At 58.1% G+C, this 23,846-nt stretch overlaps 3 protein-coding genes across 4 annotated transcripts in view; 1 reads left to right on the top strand and 2 right to left on the bottom strand.

Moving 5' to 3' along the window:
- The window catches only part of SETD2 (SET domain containing 2, histone lysine methyltransferase), a 69,766-nt gene extending 58,287 nt beyond the window's left edge, over positions 1-11,479 (top strand). The window contains exons 18-21 of the mRNA XM_074870002.1: positions 2,254-2,365; positions 8,009-8,089; positions 8,355-8,456; positions 10,677-11,479. Of these exons, the coding sequence (XP_074726103.1) occupies positions 2,254-2,365; positions 8,009-8,089; positions 8,355-8,456; positions 10,677-10,838 (457 nt within the window). The 3' untranslated portion in view covers positions 10,839-11,479. The remainder of the gene's footprint in view (positions 1-2,253; positions 2,366-8,008; positions 8,090-8,354; positions 8,457-10,676) is intronic.
- An 842-nt stretch (positions 11,480-12,321) lies between these two features.
- On the bottom strand, positions 12,322-16,640 carry LOC141952927 (death domain-containing membrane protein NRADD-like). The gene is made up of 6 exons (XM_074891045.1): positions 16,412-16,640; positions 15,267-15,402; positions 15,081-15,191; positions 14,706-14,862; positions 14,477-14,622; positions 12,322-12,753 (listed from the first exon to the last, which is right to left on the bottom strand). Exons 1-6 carry the CDS (start codon positions 16,451-16,453, stop codon positions 12,449-12,451), a joined length of 897 nt encoding a protein of 298 aa, XP_074747146.1. The 5' UTR covers positions 16,454-16,640; the 3' UTR covers positions 12,322-12,448.
- Positions 16,641-16,969: 329 nt separating this feature from the next.
- On the bottom strand, positions 16,970-22,989 carry LOC141952922 (D-serine dehydratase-like). 2 transcript variants are annotated; one of them, XM_074891020.1, is made up of 8 exons: positions 22,689-22,989; positions 21,551-21,706; positions 20,809-21,089; positions 19,960-20,146; positions 18,086-18,219; positions 17,802-17,991; positions 17,615-17,720; positions 16,970-17,531 (listed from the first exon to the last, which is right to left on the bottom strand). In XM_074891020.1, the coding sequence occupies exons 1-8, from the start codon at positions 22,718-22,720 to the stop codon at positions 17,442-17,444; spliced, it is 1,176 nt and encodes a 391-aa protein (XP_074747121.1). In that variant the 5' UTR covers positions 22,721-22,989; the 3' UTR covers positions 16,970-17,441. The 2 variants fall into 2 exon arrangements, with proteins under 2 accessions (XP_074747121.1, XP_074747133.1); XM_074891032.1 differs by having other exon boundaries at positions 18,086-18,207.
- Between the last annotated feature and the right edge of the window lie 857 nt (positions 22,990-23,846).

Below are 23,846 nucleotides of genomic sequence, written 5' to 3'. Positions count from 1 at the left end.
ATGGCAAACAATTTCCTTGCAAACAATGACTCCAGCCGTGTGTTGAGTCATAACCCGGTGTGATAATGTGACAGCGAGGAGCTCCACTTTTGACATCATTGCAAAAAAAAAAAATCCCATCAAAGCAACTTCTTTCTCCCCAGCATCTTGGTCAACTTGGATTTAGTTCTTTTGACACGTTCTTTGGTTCCCATCACTCTGCCAGAATATGAGGTGCCCCACACGGTGCTGAAATGGCAGCAGAATTAACAGGTAGAGAGACTTTGTCTGCCCCTCGTGCTCTGAAATGCCCGTGTGGCTCTGACAGCGGTTCCAGGCCCATACCCTGGTCTGTGGAGGCTTTAACGTGCGTGCGCGCGTTGCGTGAACAGGAGGTCTTGGGTGGCTCAGGGATCAGCCGTGAGCTGGGGGGTGTGGCATCAAAGGGTTGGTTTTCTCACCCTCATTTTTTCCATCTTCTTTATTTCAAACTCCACATGGGGTCTGTATGGGGATCCGGCTCTCTAAAGGGTTAAGCCTGAGTATTTTCTTACAAATCCTGACTGTCTCGATATCAGTTATTGTTTCTTGCCCTCATGTCACTTCATCAGTCGACCTTTTCGGTCTCCCATTTGGACTCCCTGCTGCTACCTTACACAGCAAGAGTTGCACCAACAGCACAGCAGGTGACAGTCAAACCCCAGGAAGAAAAAGAAAACAGTCGAGCAGGAATCTGTGATTTGTGCCATGGTTTGAAAGTCTGGCAATGGGATGAGTAGACCCAACTGAACCTTCCCCCTTGGCGAGGAATGCCTCCTCCATGCATCTTCTGCAGCTACACGAGAAGCCACTAATTGAATATAATTAATCTTGAACTTTTTTGAGGAACACATGCTGGATTTCTTTCAGTCCTTCCTTTAACTGTGTATCTTCTGACAGCACAAAGCCAGTAGAGAAAAGGAAATCCTACTTCTTAATATGCTTTCTTATATGAATATTTTATTTTACATAGCAATCACATCAATAGTGGCCTGAGGTCAGGGATTTTCAGCAGTATCTGGAGAATTCAGTAGCATGATGAAGCATGTGGGGACCGGCTGAAAGAAGACTTTCATGCTTCCCCCCAGCCTTTCCTGAAAAGTAAAAAGCCCTGAAGTGGGACAGGGTTTCTGATACAAGCCAGAAACCTTGAGAAACTCAAACCAGCAGCTTCTTTTGATGCAGGCTTTCGGGATTTCTTGGTATTGAGCTGAAGAGCGCCCATCTTGGCTTCCCACGGATTCTAGAGATGGAAAATAGTTGCCATGTTAGGTCACCTCCAAACCTAACGGGGTCTGGAGATCTGTCCGTTGCAATTCCTCTTGTTTAGTCTGTTTGTGAGTGAGTCCTCTCACCTGATGGAGAGTCCTGTACTAACTTTTGTCCTGCGAAGACAGTGGTCTGTCCTGCTGGCCCCCATTTCTCCTGGTTGTGTTCCTCCCCTGCTCTGTGGTTTTCCTCCCTGGCACCATCCTGTATCTTCCCTCAGATGCCGAGGGCTGCCAGCTCCTCTCTTCCCCACCTTGAGGAAATCCAGACCAGTTCTCCCCATCCTCACCCGGTTAGAGCGTGGTGGAGCTCTTCCCCAACCCTCAGCCTGACAAGCCCAAGCATGCTCTGATGGCTTCTTCCATCTCAGCCGAGATGTCTCTGCAGAAATGGTGCTTCCTGCGTGCAGTGAGCCCAGCAGAGCCCTAGCCCTGCGTTCAGCCTCTTCCAGTGTGTGCATGAGCTTCGTGTCATCTGCCCATCCGTCCTTCCAAGCTTCCTGTGGCCTTTCTCGAGATCTTTGGTCTTTCAGACTTTCCAGATTTTTGTCCTTTCCACGGTGGAGATACCTCTGGCTGAACACTTGGCTTGAGGTGCCAAGGGCTGACCCTGGCTCTTCAGGAAGGAGTTCCTGCCCCAGGGTCCCTGCTCTGATGTTTCCCATCTTTCCACACCAGAATCACTGACCATTTTTATTTTACGCCTGTGACAAACTTTTCTTGATCACACATTGAGTGTCACCAGTGATAGAATGGTGCAAATTCCCTTTTTTGAGTTCTTCTTGCTTGGCTTTAGCCTTCTCCAGCTTAGCAGCCTACTCAGACTCATCATTAATTGCGTTACACCCTTGTTAAGATTTTTGATGACTGATGGAGACCAGATGTCCCAGCTGATGGGACAATCAATAAGCAGGTACCGGTTACTTTTAAAAGAGTGACGGTGGTCGGTCTGTCTGTCTTCCTCCAGGCAAACCCAGTGGGACCCTCCCACCTGGGACAGCCCAGGGGATGACGCCAGCCTTGAACATGAAGCTGAAATGGACCTCGGGACCCCAACGTACGACGAAAACCCCATGAAGGTAAGCGCAGGGGTCGGCGAGGGAAACTGGGCGTTAAGATCTCTTGGACAGACCACAGGGATGATCCTGCCCTGCGGAACAGGAACAACAAATGCTGGGGCTGTTGCTGAGGTTGGAGTGGACTTGAGGGGGATGACGGCGGGAGAGGAGTGACCTGAGAGAAGCCGTAGTGGTTATATTGACCATGGGGCCACTGGTTTTTTGTGCTTTAAAATAGTGGTAGAGGATTAACGGAGTGAAGTGGTTCTTTTCTTGGCACTCTGATGAAATGTGCTGTGCTGCCCCGTAGCTGCTGAAGAGCAGCTTCCCTTGTTGCTGCCAGGTTTTGCCCTGGTGACGAGTAGTCAAGCAGAGATTTTTGTGGTGCTCTCACCTCCTCGTCCTTCTGGGTGCTGGCTTGGTAAAGACCCCAGTGCTCCTTTGCTCACCCCTCGGGCTGTGCCGACCGCCTCTTGGGTGAACGCAGCTCTTCCCAGGGGGGCAGTTGGTGATGTGCCCTGGCTGCCAAGCATCACCGCGACCTCATGTGCAGAGACGACCTTATAACTGGCCAAAAAAAGGGGCATGGCAGGGGATTACATTGAAATAGGAAAAACTAATGGTGCGTCAGCAGAAGGGGAGGAGCTGGGAGCTCTGTGTTGCTTCCACCACCTTTCTGCTTTCCCGGTGAGAGCTGCAGCATCCCTGTCGCTCCTGCTGTCAAAGGTGACACCTGAGAGGACGGAGCTGCTCTCCAAATGGGGCTCGATTTCCAGTTAGGTCCCACTGCAGCCACACCTGCGTCTGCCATCGGTGCGGGTTCCAGCTCTGCCAGCTCTTGCAAAGCAGGGAGGGCAGAGTCTGAGCAGCAATTGCTGAGCCTCTGTGGATAAATCACCCTATGTACCCTTCTGATTCCCTAAAAAGGAGAGAGAAGAGGAAGAGGGTTTATCAGGTTATAACTCAGGGAGCAGTTCTGTTGGTGCTTGGGTGATACCCACATAGCCAGGACTGATTTTGCTGTAGGTGCTGAAGGCATTGTCAGTCCTACAACGCTCAGGAACATCCTGCTCTGCTGCCGTTGCCCTTCCCACGTGCTGCCAGGATCCTAAGGGTTAACCCAGTCCCCATAACGCCTCCAAGTACTTCAGCCAGGATTCCTGGCAAGTTCACTTAAACAACATTATTTACAAATATTTATCTCCCTGTAAAAAAGTTAATTAGAGAATGAGCTGAGACCTGGCACACACCGCTCGGCTGAGGAGCCTTTACTCCTGCAGAGGAATCCAGACTGTTAAATGATTTTTGTCCCTGGGTCAGCACCACGCATCCCCTGCCAGGGTCCCCTGTGCTTCTGGGATCCTGGGTGGTGCAAAGGAGCAAATAGTCCCAACACTGGGAGGATTCATAAACACGTGAGTGTCCTGGGATCGCTGGGGCTGGATCCTTTCGGTGAGCTTCGGGTTCGGTAACGTGCGGTGACCTTGTGCTGCACTTCTCTGGCTGATACCTCGTTTTGTCGGGCTCAGCAAAAGCATGAAACAGAGCTCGTGCAGCTTTATGAACACTCCGGATGACTCAGGCTGAAAGAACAACAAATATTCCTAATTTGCCTGTTTCCTACAGCGCGTTTTGCTTCAATGGGAAGGGTTTGCCCTGGGCTTGCCTTGGATTGATCCCAGTTTATCTGCGCTTACTATTTCTTCTGGGTTCAGGTTGCAAATTGCTGTTGAAGGGTATTTGCATGCAAAGCGAGACAGGAGAACCTGTTTATCAAACAGGCCTTCATTTTAGGCTTTAAGGTGAAGTTTTATTAAGCTGGAATAGCCATAAACTGCATCCCCATGGAGGGATTCGCTGCTGTAGCTGTATGAGCTAAAGCTTGGCGGTGTGGACCAGCCTGGAGATACTGGGGAACATCCCTTTGATGAGAACAAGGTGCTGAGAAGAAGTTTGGGCTCTTCGGAGCGAGAAAATGCAGTTGTGCTGGTGCTTTGCAGCTTGGGAGTCTTTTTTCCTACGGACTTTTGAGGGAGCAGCAAGGAAAGGTGCTTCTGTAAATGCGGGCAGGTGTTTACATGCCAGATTCAAAACCTTTGGGATAAAAAGGGTGCTGAGGACCAGGGTGATGCTTCACCTTGGGGCAGATGTGAGCTGGCTGCTTCTGCCAGGCTGCTTGCTCAAACCCCCAAATCCCTGTTTGCAGTTGCAAAACTTCTCTGAAGCCATCAATACCTCGTTCCTAAATTAACACTGGTCGTGCAGCTTTGGCTGACCTTACGACGATGTGGTTCTTACTCACTTTAGAGCTTTGAATCTTTTCCTTCTCAGCCAGGATAGCCTGAAGGTTGGGTTTTTCCCAGTCGTGAAAATAAACGTTGAATTCCCACACGGTCGTAGCTCGCTCGCCGCCGCCTCCGTAATGACGCTTCCACCCTGAAATCGCAACCACATTCTTTGGATTTTTTCACCCTCCTCCTCCCCACGCCGCACCTTTTCCAAGAGGGATTAAACCCGTTGGTATCGTGGCTCCGGCCATCCGGCAGCTGTTGCTGCTATTCCTGGTGTCGCCAGCTGCGGGGCACCACTCGCCCTGGCGAAACACGTGTGACGGCAGCAACCGGGGTGTTTTATTTCCTGCGGAACACGTTCAGCGTGCTTCCAAGCATCATCTGCTCCCTTCTTGAGACCCTCAAAGCCCCGCTGTGGCCAGCACCGCCGCAGCTGGTGTTGGTGGTGGGCGAGCTTGCCCGAGGCTCACGTGCTGCTGTAGTGATTTTGATGGAAAGGCACAAGAGGCTCACAAAGCTGCGCTCGCTATTTCTCTTTAAAGCACATTTTTAAAACCTGCTTTTTCCCTTGGAAAAGGGGTTTCACGAGAAAATGGCCTGGCAGAGCGCTCGGGGAGGCTGGCGATGACAAGGGACTGAGCGCCAAAGTTTTTGCATCCTTTTAAGATGGAAAAAGCCCAGATTTCTTGCACATTATGTGTTCACGTCTCTGCCCATCGGTACCTCCCGAAGAGCACGGGAAGGTCGGCGTCAGCGGAGCAGATCCCAGCAGCCTTATCCCGTGCTGCTGGAGAACAAGCATCACGCAAAGGCCCCTCCAAATTTCCCAGCACATTTGGCTTCTTGCTCCCCTCCCACCATCGCCCCACACCAGGCTCGTTTTCCCCTGGCAGGATCTTTGCCGGCTTCTCCATCCCCACCTCTCCTCTGGAGGGTTTTTGCATAAAGCAGCGAGGCTGGTAAATGTGATTATCACCATTTTGAGGGGCTTTTCCTGCGTTTGAGTTTTCCTGATGGAAACTTTTCCACGGCTCTGGATTACGGGAGCGCTTTGGAGCGCTGTGGTGACTTCGGTGCAGGCGAAAGCCCTTTGATAAGGAGGTTTGAATGGTAAAGATTAATTTTAGTATAAGGAGAAATTAGCACTTTTGCACAAGTAGTAGCGTAGAAATATAGTTTCTATTTCTCCTCCTCATCTTCCCCTTCAAATTTTGGCACTGATTTTTTCCCCCCATCTCACGGGCTCTCTGGCAAGGGGAGCAGGATTTTGCAGGAGCTGCCAGACCATGCTGGCTGCCTGGTGGAGGCGGCGCTGCCCGCGCCGGGGCAGTGCTTCAGCTCACACCTTTCCCACCCAGCGGGCTTGGTGGTCAGCTGGGGTTTGGCTTCTCCTCCCCGTTCCCATCCCCAGAAAGTGCCATTTTCCCCTTCCACGTCACCCCTGCAGCCTGAGTGGCTCCCGTGGTCGTGGTGGGAAACGATGGAGCTTGAAATTCCAGAAGCATTTAGTCGCGGGCTTAATCCAAGCAGGCCAGGCTTTATTTTTGCATTTACTTTCTTTATACTTTCATTGACACGCATCTTTATTTGGTGTTTGCAGTGTTTCCCTGCAAGCTCCTCCAAACCCATCCTCCAGCTCTCCTTAAGCCAGCTAATTAGCGCTGATAATTTATAACATCCTTTGAGGGCTAAATTAAAATCCCATCATTTCCAAATTGACCTGCGTAGAAAATAACTCCTTCCTTGTGCTGGCTTGGGGAATTAAGAGAAATTGGGGTGTGCTGGAGATGCCAGGTGATGGAGAAGGGCTTGGTGGCAGGGCTTGGTGATGGGAGGTGGCAGGGCTTGGTGACAGGAGGTGACAGGGCTTGGTGACGCCACAGTGCCGCGCCGGGAGCCGGCGGGGAGCCATCTGTTCCCCATCACCAGCCTTTTGATGTTGGTACCCGAGCCACGGGCAGGGAGCAGTGAGCTTTGATGTGCAGCCAGCGCTTGCTCGGGACAGCCCTCGGCAATAAAACTTCCCTGTCAAGGGGGTGATTTAAGCCCCACGTCTGACGGGACGTTGCAGCTCTGCCCTCCAGCCTCTGCTGGCTGCGTCTTTGGGGTTTGAAAAGGATGGGATGGCTCCTGCTTTTTTCAGTGTTGGCTACTTTAAAAAAACTGGAGTTTTCGAATGCAACCTTCAAACAGGACACCTTCAAAGAGCAGAAGGAGAAGGCACATCTCCCCCAGCTTTGCAAGCCTTTCACAAGCCCCATAAAATTCATTTTATCCTTCGGCGAACGTCTGTAGCTAAAGATAATCTGTAATCGCTCAGCAGTGGGGTCTCGGCCCTCGCAGCGATTTCGGCACGAGGGCTGGCAGCGTGCCGGCACGCCTCGCTCCTGGGGACGGTTCTGCTGCCAATTAATGGCTTGAATAAATGAGCATTGCTTGAGCAGACCCTGGAGCAGGGTTAGGACAGCGTCCACCCACCTGGGTGTCCGGCCACGCCGGATCCGACCCTGCAAATCGTCGTCGTGCTGGTAATTAGGCTTCAACATGTGTGAAATAAATGGGGAGGAAGGCAGAGGTTTCCCCCCCCTTCTCGCCTTCGGCTAAAGATAATACCCCGCCCCCCCCTCCAAACCGGCCCAACTCCACCAGGACCAGCTCGTGCCCTTTTTCCAGCTTTTTTTCTAAAGAAAATAAGAGCGAGGAGTGGTCTCTGCGCCTCCCCGGGGGCTGCGCTCCCAGCCCAGCAGAGTGGCTGGGACCGGACTGGGGAGTGTGCTGGGATGGGATCGGGCTGGGAAGCGCGTCGGCACTGGGCTGGGAAGCTCACCAGGACCAGGCTGGGAAGCGTGCCTGGTTTGGGGTGGGGAGCGTGCTGGTATTGGGCTGGGAAGCTCGCCGGGACTGGGCTGGTCAGCATGCCTGGGTCAGGCTGGGAAGTGCACTGGGACTGGGCTGGGAAGGGTGTTGGGAATGGGTTGGGGAGCGCACTGGGACTGGGCTGGGATACTGGGCTGGGAAGCTCACTGGGACTGGACTGGGAAGCTCGCTGGGACTAGACTGGGAAGCTCACTGGGAGCAGGCTTGGAAGCTCACTGGGAGTGGACTGGGAAGCTCACTGGGACTGGGCTGGGAAGCTCACTGGAACTGGACTGGGAAGCTCACCGGGACTGGACTGGGAAGCTCACTGGGAGTGGGCTGGGAAGCTCACCGGGACTGGACTGGGAAGCTCACCAGTACTGGACTGGGAAGCTCACTGGGAGCGGGTGGGGAGGCGCACAGTGTCTGCCTGGCTGTGGGGCGGGGTGGGGACAGGGACAGGGAGATCCCTGCCCCCCCGGCAGCATCCAAGACCCTTTTCTTCCCCCGGCTCCAGTCTTCCAAGAAGCCCAAGACGGCGGAAGCGGACACGTCCAGTGAGCTGGCCAAGAAGAGCAAGGAGGTGTTCCGGAAAGAGGTGAGTGTCCCCCCCGCCACCCCGTGGGGTGTCACCGTCCCGCGGCCCTGGCGGGACCCGGGGTTACGCCGGAGGGGGGCGTCGGGGTCCACCGTCCCTCGCAGGCAGCACGACGCCGGAGCGGGGGGACCGTGGCGCTCGAGGACACGGGGTGGGGTGTGTGTGTGTCCCCCCCCTGCCACCCTGCGGAGGGTTGGGGGTCCCCAGGGGTCCCTGGGGACAGGGCCGGGGTGGCAGGGCCGGACCCAGGTGTGTTTTCCCACAGATGTCGCAGTTCATCGTGCAGTGCCTGAACCCCTACCGCAAACCCGACTGCAAGGCGGGGCGCATCACCACCACCGAGGACTTCAAGCACCTGGCGAGAAAGGTGACACCATGGGGACATCGTCCCTGGGGATGGGGACATCATCCCTGGGGATAGGGACATCATCCCTGGGGACAAGGACATCATTCCCTGGGGATGGGACATCATCCCTGGGGATAGGGACATCATCCCCTGGGGATGGGGACATCATCCCTGGGGACGGGGACATCATCCCTGGGGAAGGGGACATCATCCCTGGGGATGGGGACATTATCCCCTGGGGACAGGGACATCATCCCTGGGGACAGGGACATCATCCCTGGGGATGGGACATCATCCCTGGGGATGGGGACATCATCCCTGGGGACAGGGACATCATCCCTGGGGATGGGACATCATCCCTGGGGAAGGGGACATCATCCCTGGGGATGGGGACATTATCCCCTGGGGACAGGGACATCATCCCTGGGGACAAGGACATCATTCCCTGGGGATGGGACATCATCCCTGGGGATAGGGACATCATCCCCTGGGGACGGGGACATCATCCCTGGGGATGGGGACATCATCCCTGGGGACGGGGACATCATCCCTGGGGAAGGGGACATCATCCCTGGGGATGGGGACATTATCCCCTGGGGACAGGGACATCATCCCTGGGGACAAGGACATCATCCCTGGGGATAGGGACATCATCCCTGGGGACAAGGACATCATTCCCTGGGGACAGGGACATCATCCCTGGGGATAGGGACATCATCCCCTGGGGATGGGGACATCATCCCTGGGGACGGGGACATCATCCCCTGGGGATGGGGACATTATCCCTGGGGACAGGGACATCATCCCCTGGGGATGGGGACATCATCCCTGGGGACGGGGACATCATTATATTTAGGGAATATTTGGGAAATATTTGGGGAATATTTGAGGAATAGTAGCCAATATTTGGGAATAATAGCAAATATTTGGGAATAACAGCCAATATTGGAATATTTGGGAATGATAGCTAATATTTGGGGAATATTAGCAAATATTTAGGGAATATTTGGGGAATAATATATTTGGGGAATATTTGGGGAATATTTGAGGAATTATATCCAATATTTGGGGAATAACAGGAAATATTTGGGCAATAATAAATAGGGAGTATTTCAGGATAATTGGAAATATTTGGGGAATAATAGCCAAATAGCTTGGGGAATATTAGCAAATATTTAGGGAATATTTTGGGGGATATTTGAGGAATTATAGCCAATATTTGGGAATAATAGGAAATATTTGAGGAATGTTTGGGAATAATAGCCAATATTTGGGGGATATTTGGGAATAATAGCAAATACTTGGGGAATATTTGGGGAATATTTGAGGAATAATAGCCAATATTTGGGGAATATTAGCAAATATTTAGGGAATATTTGGGGAATATTTGAGGAATTATAGCCAATATTTGGGGAATAACAGGAAATATTTGGGCAATAATAAATAGTTTAGGGAGTATTTCAGGATAATTGGAAAAATTTGGGGAATAATAGCCAGATAGCTTGGGGAATATTAGCAAATATTTAGGGAATATTTTGGGGGATATTTGAGGAATTATAGCCAATATTTGGGGAATATTTGGGAATAATAGCAAATACTTGGGGAATATTTGGGGAATAATATATTTGGGGAATATTTGAGGAATAATAGCCAATATTTGGGGAATAACAGGAAATATTTGGGGAATATTTGGGCAATAATAAATAGTTTAGGGAATATTTAGGGAATATTTGAGGAATAATATATTTGGGGAATATTTGGGGAATATTTGAGGAATTATATCCAATAATTGGGGAATAACAGGAAATATTTGGGCAATATTTGGGCAATAATAAATAGTTTAGGGAGTATTTCAGGACAATTGGAAAAATTTGGGGAATAATAGCCAGATAGCTTGGGCAATATTAGCAAATATTTAGGGAATATTTTGGGGAATATTTGAGGAATTATAGCCAATATTTGGGAATAATAGCCAATATTTGGGGAATGTTTGGGAATAATAGCCAATATTTGGGGAATAATAGCCAATATTTAGGGAATATTTGGGGAATATTTGAGGAATTATAGCCAATATTTGGGGAATAACAGGAAATATTTGGGCAATAATAAATAGTTTAGGGAGTATTTCAGGATAATTGGAAATATTTGGGGAATAATAGCCAGATAGCTTGGGGAATCCCCAAGACTGGCATTTACTGGGCGCCCTGGGCCTGACGGTGGGTGTGTTCCTCTGCCCCGCAGCTGACTCACGGCGTCATGAACAAGGAGCTGAAATACTGCAAGAACCCGGAGGATCTGGAGTGCAACGAGAACGTGAAGCACAAGACGAAGGAGTACATCAAGAAGTACATGCAGAAATTCGGGGCCAACTACAAACCCAAAGAGGACACGGACCTGGAGTAACACCCCCCCCCACCCCCCCCACCCATCGCCCCACCGATGCCGGACGCAGCCAAAACCTTGGAACACTCGATTCTGCCACGATTCGCGGTATTAAACCACCAACCTGTGAATTTATTATTATTTTTTTTTTTCTAAAAAAAAAAAAAAAAGAAAAAAGAAAATAAACTTCGTTCCCTACAGCGTGAGGCGGTTTGTACTGCCGGGGCAACACAGAGAAAAAGCCAGGCTTTGCTAAGCTGAGCTTTGCCAGCTCCCCTACCCCGGCACCGAGCTCTGTATTATATTTTTAACGTATATGTGAATATATTGATAATTTTGGGGTTTTTTGTTTTTTTTTTTTTGCTTTTAGCCCAGGACGTGCCGATACCACAGGAACACTTTGTAAGGATAGTTTCGGGGTTATTATTATTTTTTTTTTTTTGGTTGTTTCCTTGGTTTTATTTTTGGTTCTGCGAGTTTAATCTGTTTTCATGTAAATATTGCGGAGCGGGGCTGCCCCTGGATTTCTGGCAGACCTCGTGCTATGTTGATAAGATTGATTTTACTGCTTAAATCATTTTACTTTATCCAATTTTTACGGAACTTTTTATGTAAAAAAAAAAGAGAAAAAAAAAATAAAAAGAAAAATGACAAAAAATCAACACCAGACCCAGCCCCGAAAGAGGTTTGGCGTGGCCGGGGGGACCTGGCGGTGGCACCACTGGGGACACGGTGGCCTGGCTCGGTGGTCTGTCCCCTCTCCCTCTGGGACCCCCCTGTCACCCTTAGCATCCCCGTGAGCCCCTAACCCCCATGGGGGGGAACAGGATGGGGTTTTGGGGTGACCCGGCTTGAGGCAGAGGTGCTCATTCTGGGGTTAAAATGGCTCTTTTTGGTCACACGCGGTGCCACCTGCCTCGGGGTCTTTCGGGGCGGGCGGCTGTATGTGTGTCCCAGGGCCACCCACCCCCCTGCTGTCCTTACAGGGCGTGGGATGTGGGCTTGGGGACACACATCCTGGGGACATATCCAGGGGACACACGGACGCCTGAGGACAAATGTCTTGGGGACACGCGTCTGGGGGGACACACGGACGCCTGAGGACAAATGTCTTGGGGACACGCGTCTGGGGGGACACACGGACGCCTGAGGACAAATGTCTTGGGGACACGCGTCTGGGGGGACACACGGACGCCTGAGGACAAATGTCTTGGGGACACGCGTCTGGGGGGACACACGGACACCTGAGGACACACATCCTAGGGACACATGGTTGGGGGGACACGGACACCTGGGACACACACTTGGGGACACACGGACACCCAAGGACACACATCCCGGGGATACGCGCTCGTGGGGACACACGGACACCTGAGGACACACGTCCCAGTGACACGTTTAATATGACCAACTGTGTCCCCGAGTCTCCCGCCCTCTGTCACCGCCACCACACCGGGGCCGCCAAATTACCCCCCACCCATCCTCCCACCCCCCCCGACACCCCTAAAAAAGTACAAAACCCCCTTAAAACCAAACCAACAGACACAAAAAGGCGCTATCTGGCAGGAAAAAGCGGGAAGCACCCGCCGAGCCCACGCGGTGTCTGCGCTGGGCCTCGGGGACCCCCCCGGTCACACGGCGGAGGTGACGTCCCCCGGTGCCGCCAAGCGCCGGGCCGCATCCTGCCGGCCGATGGCGACCAGGGCCTGGCAGAGGGTGTCCAGCGTGGCCCCCTCGGCGCTGGCCCAGGCGCTGAGCAGGGTGCGGGTGGGTGCTCGGCCGCGGCCGAAGGTGCCGATGGCGTCGGGGCCGAAGCCCAGGTGGGTGGCCAGGCTGCGCCAGTCCCCCCCCGGCCCCCCGCTCTCCAGTAGCCGCTCCAGCTCCTCCTGCCGCTGCGGTGGCACCGCGCTCAGCGGGTGGCCCTCGGGACGGGGGGCTGGGGGGGGCAGTGGGGTGGGGGTGGGGAGGTCAGTGTTGGCACCCCAAATCGCTGCCCGGCACCCAGCGGTATTTCTGGGTCAAAGGTGTCACCGGCTCCCGGGAGAGAGAGATTATCGGGGTATGGGTGCTCCCCAACCCCCTTTGGGTGCTATCTGGGGCATGGGTGCTCCCCAACCCCCTTTGGGTGCCATCTGGGGTATGGGTGCTCCCCAACCCCCTTTGGTGCCATCTGGGGTATGGGTGCTCTCCAACCCCCTTTGGGTGCTCTCCAGGGCATGGGTGCTCCCCAACTGCACCCAGGTGCTCCCCAACCCCATTTGGGTGCTATCTGGGGCATGGGTGCTCTCCAACCCCCTTTGGGTGCCATCTGGGGTATGGGTGCTCCCCAACCCCCTTTGGGTGCTCTCCAGGGCATGGGTGCTCCCCAACTGCACCCAGGTGCTCCCCAACCCCATTTGGGTGCTATCTGGGGCATGGGTGCTCTCCAACCCCCTTTGGGTGCTATCTGGGGTATGGGTGCTCCCCAACCCCCTTTGGGTGCCATCTGGGGTATGGGTGCTCCCCAACCCCCTTTGGTGCCATCTGGGGTATGGGTGCTCTCCAACCCCCTTTGGGTGCTCTCCAGGGCATGGGTGCTCCCCAACTGCACCCAGGTGCTCCCCAACCCCATTTGGGTGCTATCTGGGGCATGGGTGCTCTCCAACCCCCTTTGGGTGCCATCTGGGGTATGGGTGCTCCCCAACCCCCTTTGGGTGCCATCTGGGGTATGGGTGCTCCCCAACCCCCTTTGGGTGCTCTCCAGGGCATGGGTGCTCCCCAACTGCACCCAGGTGCTCCCCAACCCCATTTGGGTGCTATCTGGGGCATGGGTGCTCTCCAACCCCATCCAGGTGCTCCCTGACCCCCACTTGGGTGCTACCTACAGTATGGGTGCTCCCAACCCTGTTTGGGTGCTCTCCAGGGCATGGGTGCTCCCCGACCCCCATTTGGGTGCTCCCCAGTCCCCATGTGGGTGCTCCCCAGGGCATGGGTGCTCTCCAACTCCACCCAGGTGTTTCCTCAACCCCATTTGGGTGTCACCCAATCCCAGCCAGGTGCTACCTGGGGCATGGGTGCTCCCCAACCCTGTTTGGGTGCTCCCTGACCCTGTTTGGGGGCTCCTCAGGGCATGGGTGCTCCTCCACCCTAGCCAGGTGTTCCCCAACCCTAATTGGGTGCTCCCCAACCCTGTTTGGGTGCTCCCCAGGGTATGGGTGCTCCCCAACCCCATCTGGGTGCTCACTCTTTGGGTTCTCCCTGGGGCATGGGTGCTCCCTGACCCCATTTGGGTGCTCCTTGGTGCACGGGTGCTGCCCAAACCCGCGCAGATTCTCCCCAAAGTACAGGTGCTCCCTGACACCCATCTAGGTGCTCTCTGGGTGCTTCCCAACCCCACCCAAGGTCGGGATGCTCCCACAACGCGTCCGCATGCTCCCGGGGGGTGTCCCCCACCCCCCTATGTGCGCTCTGCAGGCCATGGGGGCACCCCAAACCCATGCGGGTGCTCCCTAGGGCACCCCAACCCCATCCAGATGCTCCCCAAGGTACGGTCGCACCCCGACCCACCCCCCCCATGAACGTGGGTGCTGCCCAACCCCACCCTGATGGCAGCAGGGGACAAAACCTCCCGGATGTCACCCCGCCCCCTCAAAACCCATGGCTGGGTGGTGGGTGCTCACCCTTGCCAGGCTGGTGGGGGTCCTGCAGGCTGTGGGTGTCGAGGAAGACCCCGCTGTCACTGTGCAGCTTCTCCCCCTCGGGTGACGTCCCCAAGTCCCCTGCCCGCGCCTTGGCCAGCTGCTGCTTCTGCCTGCACGTGTGCCAGCTGCCCAGGGTGGGGGGGTCACCCAGGACATCCTGTACCCCCTCACCGTGTCCCCCACCCTATGTCCCCTCCCCAAAACCTACCACTTGAAGGCCACGTAGGCGAGGAGTCCCACCACCACGGCGCCCAGGAGGGAGCAGTACACGGGGATGATGTCCTTGCCCGCGGCCTCGGGCGGCGGCGGCGTGAACTCGGGGGTGGCGGGAGAGGGCCCCCCCGTCACCGGCTCCAGGTCCTCGTCTAGGGGATGGCGACCCCCCCCCAACACTTAGGCGAGCCCCAGTCCCCCCCCCCCCCCCTCCCAGTTTCCCTTTGCGTTGTGGGGTGACCCCAAGGATATCGGGGGAGGGGGGGTGTCCCCAATTTTCTGTGTCCCCCCCCCCTCCCAATGAGGCTCCCCCCCCCGCCCCTGGGTGGGGAGGGGGGGTGACAGGGGTGTCCCGCTGGGTGTCACTCACGGGTGCAGAGGGTGTCGCGGGTGGGGGTGCAGGCGCGGGCGGGCAGGAGCGGGCAGGGGGTGCAGGGCTGGCAGGGCTCCTCCGCGCTGCTCACCGCCGAGAAGGTCCGGTCTGCGGGGGGGGCGGTGGGTGCTGGGGGTGCTGGGGGTGCTGGGGGGGGGGTGGGGGTGAGGGGGGGGTACTTACTGTGGGTGCAGGGCTGGCAGCGAGTGTCGGCGTGGCCACAGGGCTCGGTGACGCCGAAGCCGGGGGGGCAGGGGGTGCAGCACCCCCCCGCCGCTGTCGTTCTCCCGCTCTCGCACCCCCCCCCGCGCCCCGGCACCTGCGGGACAGAGGGGTCCTGCCTCAGGGTCCCCTGGATTCTGTCCTTGGGAGGGGGGGGGGACACGCCAGGACCCCCAGCTGCCTCCCCCAAACGCCCGCTCTGCCCCCCCCCACCCCATAGCGGGGGCTGGTTTGGGGTCCCGGAGCACCCAGTGGGGGGGGGGGGGGGGGGAGGATAATAGAGTGGGCTGAAAGAGTAATGAATAAAAAAATCCACCCACCCACCCAAAAAAACAACTAAATAACTAAAATAAATAAAATTGAAAAAAATCAAATAAAAAAAATAAAGTGAATAATCAAAGATAAACATGAGATAAAATAGATTGAAATTAAATCAAAAGAAAGAAAACGAACCAAAATGAAATTAAATGGAGGGAAATAAAGTGAGAAGATGTGAAATAAAGTAAAATAAAATAAATGAAATAAAGTAAAAGAAAATAAATGAAATAAAATAAAAATCAATGAAATGAAAGTAAAATAAAAATAAATGAAGTGAAAAAATATGAAATAAAGTAAAATAAAAATCAATGAAATGAAATAAAGTGAAAAAATATGAAAGTAAAATAAAATAAAAATAAATGAAATAAAGTAAAATAAAAATAAATGAAATAAAGTAAAATAAAAATAAATGAAATAAAGTAAAATAAAAATAAATGAGATAAAGTAAAATAAAAATAAATGAAATAAAGTAAAATAAAAATAAATGAGATAAAGTAAAATAAAAATAAATGAGATAAAGTAAAATAAAAATAAATTAAAATTAAATGGAAGGAAAGAAACTAAACTAAACTAAATTAAATAAGACAAAAGAAGCCAAACCAAAATAAACCCAAGCAAAATAAACCAAACCAAAGCGGAATCCGACACAAGCCGTGAGGTGAACCGGGGCAGCCCTGGGGAGGGGCGGCCCGGCGGGTCCCGGGGGGGCAGCGGGGAGCCCCGGCCCGGCCGGTCCCGTCCCGGTGCCCATCCCCGGCCCCTCCCGGCCCCCCCGGTCCCGCCCGCACCGGCAGCACCGGCAGCAGCAGCAGCAGCAGCACCGGCCGCATCGCGGAGACCCGGGCCCGGCCCCGGGACCCGCTCGCTCCGAGCCCAGCCCAGCCCAGCCCAGCCGAGCCGAGCCCAGCAGAGCCGAGCCCAGCAGAGCTGAGCCGAGCCGAGCCGAGCCGAGCCGAGCCGAGCCGAGCCCAGCAGAGCCCAGCCCAGCCGATCCGCTCCGCTCCGCTCGCTCCGCTCCGGCTGGGCTGGGCTCGGCTGGGCGGGGCTTGGCTGGGCGCGGCTCAGCCCCGGACCGGGCCGGGCGGGGCGCTCCGCCATTGGCTGCGAGCGCCGGGGAGGGGCGTGGCTCCGCCATAAGCCCCGCCCCCCCCCCCCCCCGCCGCGGCTCGGCGGGGCTCGGGTCCGCTTCGTCTGGACCGCGGGTTCGAGCCCCGCTCCCGGCTCAGCCCGGTGGCCACCGGCCCCATTGGGACTGGACTGGTCCGAACTGGGCCCGATCCCGCTGGGACCCCCACCCCGCCACCTCCCCACGACCTGGCCCCTCCCTGCCCCGGCGGCGAAACTCTCTGGCAGTGGGAGAAGCAGCTTTATTGACCCCGGTATGGGTGGGGTGCAGCACCCCGCTGTGGGTGCAGGGTCCCAGCGTGGGTGCAGGGTCTCAGCACGAATGCGGGACGGTGGGTGCAGGGTTTCGGCGTGGGTGCAGCACCCTGGCTTGGGTGCACAGCCTCAGCACGGGTGCAGGACCCCAGCACGGGTGCACAGTCTGGGCGTGGGTGCAGGACCCTGACGTGGGTCCCAGCACCCCGCTGTGGGTGCAGCACTCCGGCACGGGTCCAAGGCCTCGGCGCGGGTGCAGGCCGCTGGAGTGGGTGCAGGGTCTTGGCACGGGTGCAAGACCTGGGTGCAGACACAGGCCCTCGGCGTGGGTGCAGCACCCCGGCGCGGGTGCAACGTCTTGGCGTGGGTGCGGGGTCTCGGTGTGGGTGCAGCGCCCCAGCGTGGGCGCAGCGCCCCGGCGGCTCCCCCCTCTCCTCGCTACCAGCCACGGACGGGGTGCCAGAGCTCCACCACCTTCCCCTCGGCGTGGACGTAGTAGACGGGGTGCATGGCGGCAGTGGCGCAGGCCTGCGGCGGGCGGGTCGGGGTGCTGAGCCAGGCGTGTCGGGGCGTGTCGGAGCGTGTCGGGGCGTGTCGGGGCGTGTACTCACATGGAAGGGGATGAGAACCAGGGTGCTGCCCAAGGGGAAGCGCTCGAAATCCAACCGGCCATCGACGGCTTCCACCTGCCCGTGCTCCTGCGTCAGCCCCACCAGCCTGCGGTGGGGACACACACACACCCCCGCCATCATGTCCCCACCCCATGCGCGCGTGTCCCCAGCCCCTCCCGGCGCTCACCTGAGCTGGGGGTGCCCCTCGATGGCGGCGCAGCCCATGGGCGCCTGGTCACGGCCGTGGAGGCTGAGGGCGGCCCAGCCGCAGTCCACCAGCAGCTGGTTGCGGTGGGGGTAGTGACCGATGACCCTGGTGAGGACACGGATGGCCACCTCCTCTGGCTGGCAGGAGCCCAGCAGGGTCTGCTGAAGGTCTGGGAGAAGAGGGTGGCCAGCTCAGCTTGGGGTGCGTCCCACCTTTGGGGGGATCACACCAGGATTGGGGAGGGGGGGTCCCGACGTGCTCACCGTAGAAGAGGTAGTTGCCCGGGTGGAGCTCGGTGAGCTGGGCCATCTCCGGCACCGGGTGGCTACAGGACGGCGTGGAGCCGATGCTGGCCTGGGGACATGGCACCCCCGCCCGCCGCAGCCTGCGGGACCATCTGAGTGGTGGGGGCATGGCCGCGGCGGGGGGGGGACAGCACCCCCAGGCCCCGTGGGAGCGGGAGCAGAGGTGGGTCCCTCGCCCCTGGGCACCGCGGGGAGCAGGACTGGACATGGGTCCATCACCCACAGGGATGCGCCCGGAGGTGGTGACGCCTCGGGGAGTCCCAGAATTGCCAGGGACACCCTCAAAAATTTCAAGGGACCCATCCAGATGTGCCAGAGGGATGCAATAGAGAGCCCCCCCCAAACACTCAAGGCAGGTCGCCCCCCCCCCCCGGATATGCCAGAGCACCCCCTCCCACAACGTGCCAGGGACCACCCCCAGCTGCACCCAAGCACCCCCAGATGTGCCAGAGAACCACCCGTATGAGCTGGAGACCCCCCCAGATGTTTTTAAGCACTCCCAAATGTGTCTTGGAGCCCACAGATGGGCCACAGCATCCCCTGGGTGTGCTGGAGACCCCCCAAGATGTGCCAGAGTGCCACCAATTGTGCCCAGGAGGCCCCAGATGTGCCAGAGATCTATCCAGATGTGCATGGGGGCCCCTCCAGAGCTGTCAGAGCACTCCCCAGATGTGCCTGGGACCTGGGACTCTGCCTGGGACTCCCCTCAGATGTACCAGGACATCCCCAGATGTGCCAGAGATGCCCCAAGATGGGCCTAGGATCCCCCCCCCCCCCCCAGGTATGCCAGAGCACCCCAGATGTGTCAAGGCGCTCCCAGATGTGCTCAGGAGCCCCCGGATATGCCCAAGATCCACCTCTATTATCTTCCCAGATGTTCCAGTGCCCCCCCTGAGGTATCAGAGCACCCACAGATGTGCACCGGAGCCCCCAGATGTGCTCGAGCCCCCCCCCCCCCCACAAGTATGCCAGATCACCCCCAGATATGTCTGGGACCCCTCCCAGATGCTCCTGGGTGCCCCCAGATGTGCCAAAGCACCCACCAGATGTGCTCGAGATCAGCCCCAGCTGTGCTGGGGACCTCCCTGATGTTCCAGGGCACCCCCAGATGTGCCCCAAACCTTCCCAGATGTGCCCGAGCAGCTCAGATGTGTCACCCCCCCCCCCCAACATATTCAAATGTCATGTTGGCAACTGGGGGGTGGTTGCACCCTTTCCCCGCTCTCCCTGGCCCCTCTGGGACCGTGGGGCACATCGGGGGGGGGGTGTGGGGGAAGAGCAGCCCCCCAACTTTGGTGAGGGGAGCTGGGGGGGCAGCACGTTTCCCCACGTGCCTCAGTTTCCCCACTGCAAAACGATGCCACAACCGGCTGGGCTGGGACCGGAGACCCCCAGGACGTGTCCCCAGGGGAGCACGTCCCTGTGCGTGGGGGGCCCAGGGTGGAGGTCCCCACCCCCCCCCCCCCCCCCCCATCCCAGCAGGAGCCATCCGGCAGCAATTCCCTCCAGGATGCAAAACCCTGCTGGGACAAAAGGGTGACAAGCTGATGGGGACACACACACACACACACACACACACACACACACACACACACAACGACACAGGTCACAACCCGCCACCAAAGCCACATCAAAGCTCCTCCAGCTCCCCGGGGGGGCTTTGTAGGGCCCCCTTTTATGGGGGTGATTTGCATTTACAACCAGCCGCTGGGGTTTTATGGGGTGGGGGACACGCACAAACACTCCCCATGGTGGAACAACCTCTCCCCCCCCCCGCCCCCTTCCCCCCAAATGCCCTTAACTCTGCCCGTCCCTGATTTGGGGACACTCACGCGGTGACGAAGTCCAGCACGGCGGAGGTGGTGGCCCGGGCGATGGCTTGGATGGCCGGGACGTCGCGGCAGCCGTAGGTGTCCCCGCAGTGAGCGTAGACCCCCACCAGTGTCACCTCCTCCGGGGCCTCCTCGGCGATGGCCCGGGCCAGGGACAAGGCGCTGGGGTCCGTGGGCCGCACGCCGGCTGCCGGCCAGGAGGAGGGTCCAGCTGGGCTTGGGGGGGGCTTGGGGGGGGGGGATTTGATGCCCCGTGTTGGGTGAGATGGTGGCAATGGGAGATTGGGGTTGGGGACACACACACACATGGGGTATCACCCACCCCCCCCCCCCCATGGAACACCCTGGGGGTGGGTGGGTGAAAATGGGGTTTGGAGAGGGGGGTGGGAGCCTGTTATGGGGGCTGGGGGGGCTTATGGGGCACCTCTGCCCCATGGAGCATTCTTGAAGAATGGGGGGGGGGGCTTAAATACCCCACCCTGGTTGAGCTTGTGGGGCTGGGGGCTTGAAGGGGCATGGGGCATCCCTCCCCATGGAGCATCCTTGAGGAATGAGTTGGGGGGGGGGGGGCTTAAATGCCCCATCCTGGTTGAGCTGGTAGTTCTGGGGGCTTGAGGTCAGTGGGGCATGGAGCATCCTTGAATAATCTGGGTTTTTTTTGGGGGGGGGGTTTGAGCTGATGGGACTGGGGGGTACATGGACCATCCAACCCCCTTGAGCATCCTGGGGGTGGGTGAAAACACCCTGAGAGGATTCGTGATTGCTGCAATCCCCCCCCCCCCCCGCAGCACTCCATGTGCTGGTGGGATTTAAGGGGGCTACTTTTGGGGCTGGGGGGGGGCCACCTACCCCTGCCATTGCCGCAGTCGAGCTTGAGCCAGACGAGCCAGCGCTTGCCATCGGCCAGCGGGCGCTGGCGCAGGAGGGCCAAGGCCTGGGGGGTGTCGAGGAGGAGCTGGAAGGTTTGGAGGCGCTGGGCCAGGGCCGCGCACTCCTCCAGCCGCCCCCCCGGCAGCGGGTAGGCGTAGAGGATGTCATCGAACCCCCCCGCTGCGAAAAAATGAGCTTCGGCCAAGGTGGAGACCACGATGCCCCGGCGGGTACCACCCGTCGCCAGCTCGGCACCTTCACTGGGGAGGGAGGGGGGGGGGTGTGATTGGTGGGGGCGCTAAGGGGGTGCTGGGAGGGGAAAGTGGGGGGTGATTGGGATATGATGGGTGGGAGGTGCTGGGGAGGATGTTGGGGGATGCTGGGGGGATACTGGGGGGGAAGGTGGGGGTGCTGAGTGGGAGGATGAGGCGATGCTGGGAGGAACACTGGGAGGCTGCTGGCGTAGAAGGTGTGGGGGTGCTTTGGGGGGAGGTGGGGGGAACACTGGAGGATGCTGGGGGGGCAGTTGAGGGGTGCTGGGGGGGAGGATAGGGGATGTTGGAGGGGAGATGCTGGTGAGAAAAGCGGAGGGAATGCTGGAGGGGGTACTGAGGGGCTGTTGGGTGGGAGGATGGGGAGATGCCAGGGGGATGCTGGGGTGTTGCTGGGGAGGATGGGGAGGGGGATGTTGGGGGGGGGGGGATGCTGGGGGGCCACTCACAGCGTCTTGTGAGTTTTGACGTGGGGGCGCAGGCGGAGGCCGAGGGCCCGGCAGCGCTCCCGCATGCGCTCGGCGTTGCGCCGCACAGTCGCCTGGTCCAGGGTCAGCGCCGGGGTGGGCAACTGCTCCAGGGGGGCTCCCAGCCACATGCTGGTGCTGCGGGGAGGGGGCAGGGCAGGCTCCCCCCCAGCCCCACACCCAGCCCCGCAGCCATCCTGCACCCACTGCCCCTCCCAAACTTGTACCCACTGTGCAACACCACCCCCCCCCTAAAAAAAAAAATACAGCACCCACGCTGCCACTGTGGCCACCAAGGTGGCTCCTGTGGGTCCCTGACCCCTGGATGGGGATTAGGGGCTGGGGGTCAGTGGGCTGAGCCCCCCCTATGGGACCCAGCACTGAGAGGTGGTTTGGGTGGGGGCAGTGCTGGGGCAGCCCCAGTGGGGTGGGGGGGTTGGGGTGGGCACAAACCCGGCGGTTTCCTCAGTCTCAGCTGGACACTGGGACATATGGGACTGGGAAATGGGAGTGGGACACCTGGGTCACCTCAGACAGGGGCACTGGGAACAGGGACAAGCGGGACTGGGAAACCTGGGACAGGGAAACTCGGGACTGGGACATATGGGACTGGGAAACCTGGGACAGGGACCCCTGAGACTGGGATATATGGGACAGGGACACTTGGGATTGGGACACATAGGGCAAGGACACCTGGGACAGGGACCCTGAGCCCCCATGGGGATGGGACACAGGGGATGGGCACACCTGGAATGGGGACATATGGGACTGGGACACCTGGGACAGGGACACTTGGGCCTGGGACCTGTGGGGATGGGAAACTGGGGACTGGGACACCTGGGATAGGGATACTGGGAACAGGGACACCTAGGACAGGAATCCTTGGGACAGGGATACTGGAAACTGGGAAACATGGAACTGGGCCACGTGGGACTGGGCTACCTGGGCCCAGGGCATGGGGACAGGGCCACTTGTCCAGGCCCAGGTGTGACGGGGACACCCAGGTCCTCCGGCAGCGGGACTTTGGTGTCCCCACCAACACCCAGAGCACCCACCTCAAGGCTGTCCGGGGTGAAGGTCCCGCTGGCCCCCTGAGCCCCCCAGCCCTCCCCCTGCCCACCTGTCCATCCGTCCGTCCGGCCGGCCGGCCATCGCTCCGTCTGGCGCTGCGGCTGCTCCCGGCTCGGCTGTGGTGGCCCCGCCGGTGCCCGCTGCACGTGACGCCGTGGGCACCCGCAGCCAGCCTTGGCTGGGGACAGAGGTCGCTGCCAGCCGTGGGGCCCCCCCCGGGGGTGGCAGGGGCAGGGGAGGACACGGGCGCCGCGGCCAGGGACACTCAGCCTCCCCGGGGACAGCACAGGGACAGCCTGCCAGCTCCCTGGGGACAGCGACCGGCTACAGAGCCCCGTGCCCGTGGGCAGGCGAGGACGGACGGCTGAGACCTGGCATGCTCGTGCTACGTGTGCGCGGGGCTGCTGAGACACCCCCCCGCCCCGTGCTCGTGACACGTGGGTGTGCGGCTGCTGAGACCTGGCACGTTCATGACACGCGGCCACGGGGTGGCTGAGGCCGCACGTGCTCGTGACACGTGCGTACACGGCTGCCGAGAGCCCAGCCGCCCCGAGCTCACGATGCAGCGGTGTGCAGCCGCTGAGACACCCCCCCGGCTCGTGACACGTGGCTGCACGGCTGCTGAGACCCCCCACGCTCGTGACACGTGTGTGTACAGCTGCTGAGACCCCCCACGCTCGTGACACGTGGGTGCAAGGCTCCTGAGACATCCCACCTGCATAACATCTGGGTACAGAGCTACTGAGACCCCCCACGCTCGTGACATGTGTGTACAGCTGCTGAGACCCCCCCATGCTCGTGACACATGTGTGTACAGCTGCTGAGACCCCCCACGCTCATGACACGTGTGTGTACAGCTGCTGAGACCCCCCCATGCTCGTGACACGTGTGTGTACAGCTGCTGAGACCCCCCACACTCATGACACATGTGTACAGCTGCTGAGAACCCCCCACACTCATGACACGTGTGTACAGCTGTTGAGACTCCCCATGCTCGTGACACGTGTGTACAGCTGCTGAGACCCCCCCACACTCATGACACGTGTGTGTACAGCTGCTGAGCCCCCCCATGCTCGTGACACGTGTGTGTACAGCTGCTGAGCCCCCCCATGCTCACGACACATGGGTACACAGCCTCTGAGCCCCCCCCAACTCGTGACACGTGTGGCCCAGGCTGGCCAGGTCCTGCCATAGTGGGGCCACTGGA

This window comes from Strix uralensis, chromosome 1, assembly GCF_047716275.1.
Source record: "Strix uralensis isolate ZFMK-TIS-50842 chromosome 1, bStrUra1, whole genome shotgun sequence".
Taxonomy (NCBI): domain Eukaryota; kingdom Metazoa; phylum Chordata; class Aves; order Strigiformes; family Strigidae; genus Strix; species Strix uralensis.
The sequence above is the reverse complement of the archived record's forward strand: the minus strand, read 5'-3'. Positions and strand labels throughout refer to the sequence as shown.

Excerpts from the sequence above, each read along its gene's own strand:
- LOC141952927 (XM_074891045.1), bottom strand. The coding sequence starts at position 16,453 with ATGCGGCCGGTGCTGCTGCTGCTGCTGCTGCCGGTGCTGCCG. Across the intron at positions 15,192-15,266 it reads CTGCCAGCCCTGCACCCACA|ACCGGACCTTCTCGGCGGTG; the intron begins GTAAGTACCCCC and ends CCCCCCCCGCAG. Across the intron at positions 14,863-15,080 it reads CCGCGACACCCTCTGCACCC|ACGAGGACCTGGAGCCGGTG; the intron begins GTGAGTGACACC and ends GCCATCCCCTAG.
- LOC141952922 (XM_074891020.1), bottom strand. The coding sequence starts at position 22,720 with ATGGCCGGCCGGCCGGACGGACGGATGGACAG. Across the intron at positions 21,090-21,550 it reads GTCAAAACTCACAAGACGCT|TGAAGGTGCCGAGCTGGCGA; the intron begins GTGAGTGGCCCC and ends CTCCCTCCCCAG. Across the intron at positions 18,220-19,959 it reads GTGCTGGACTTCGTCACCGC|ATGGTCCCGCAGGCTGCGGC; the intron begins GTGAGTGTCCCC and ends CCCACCACTCAG.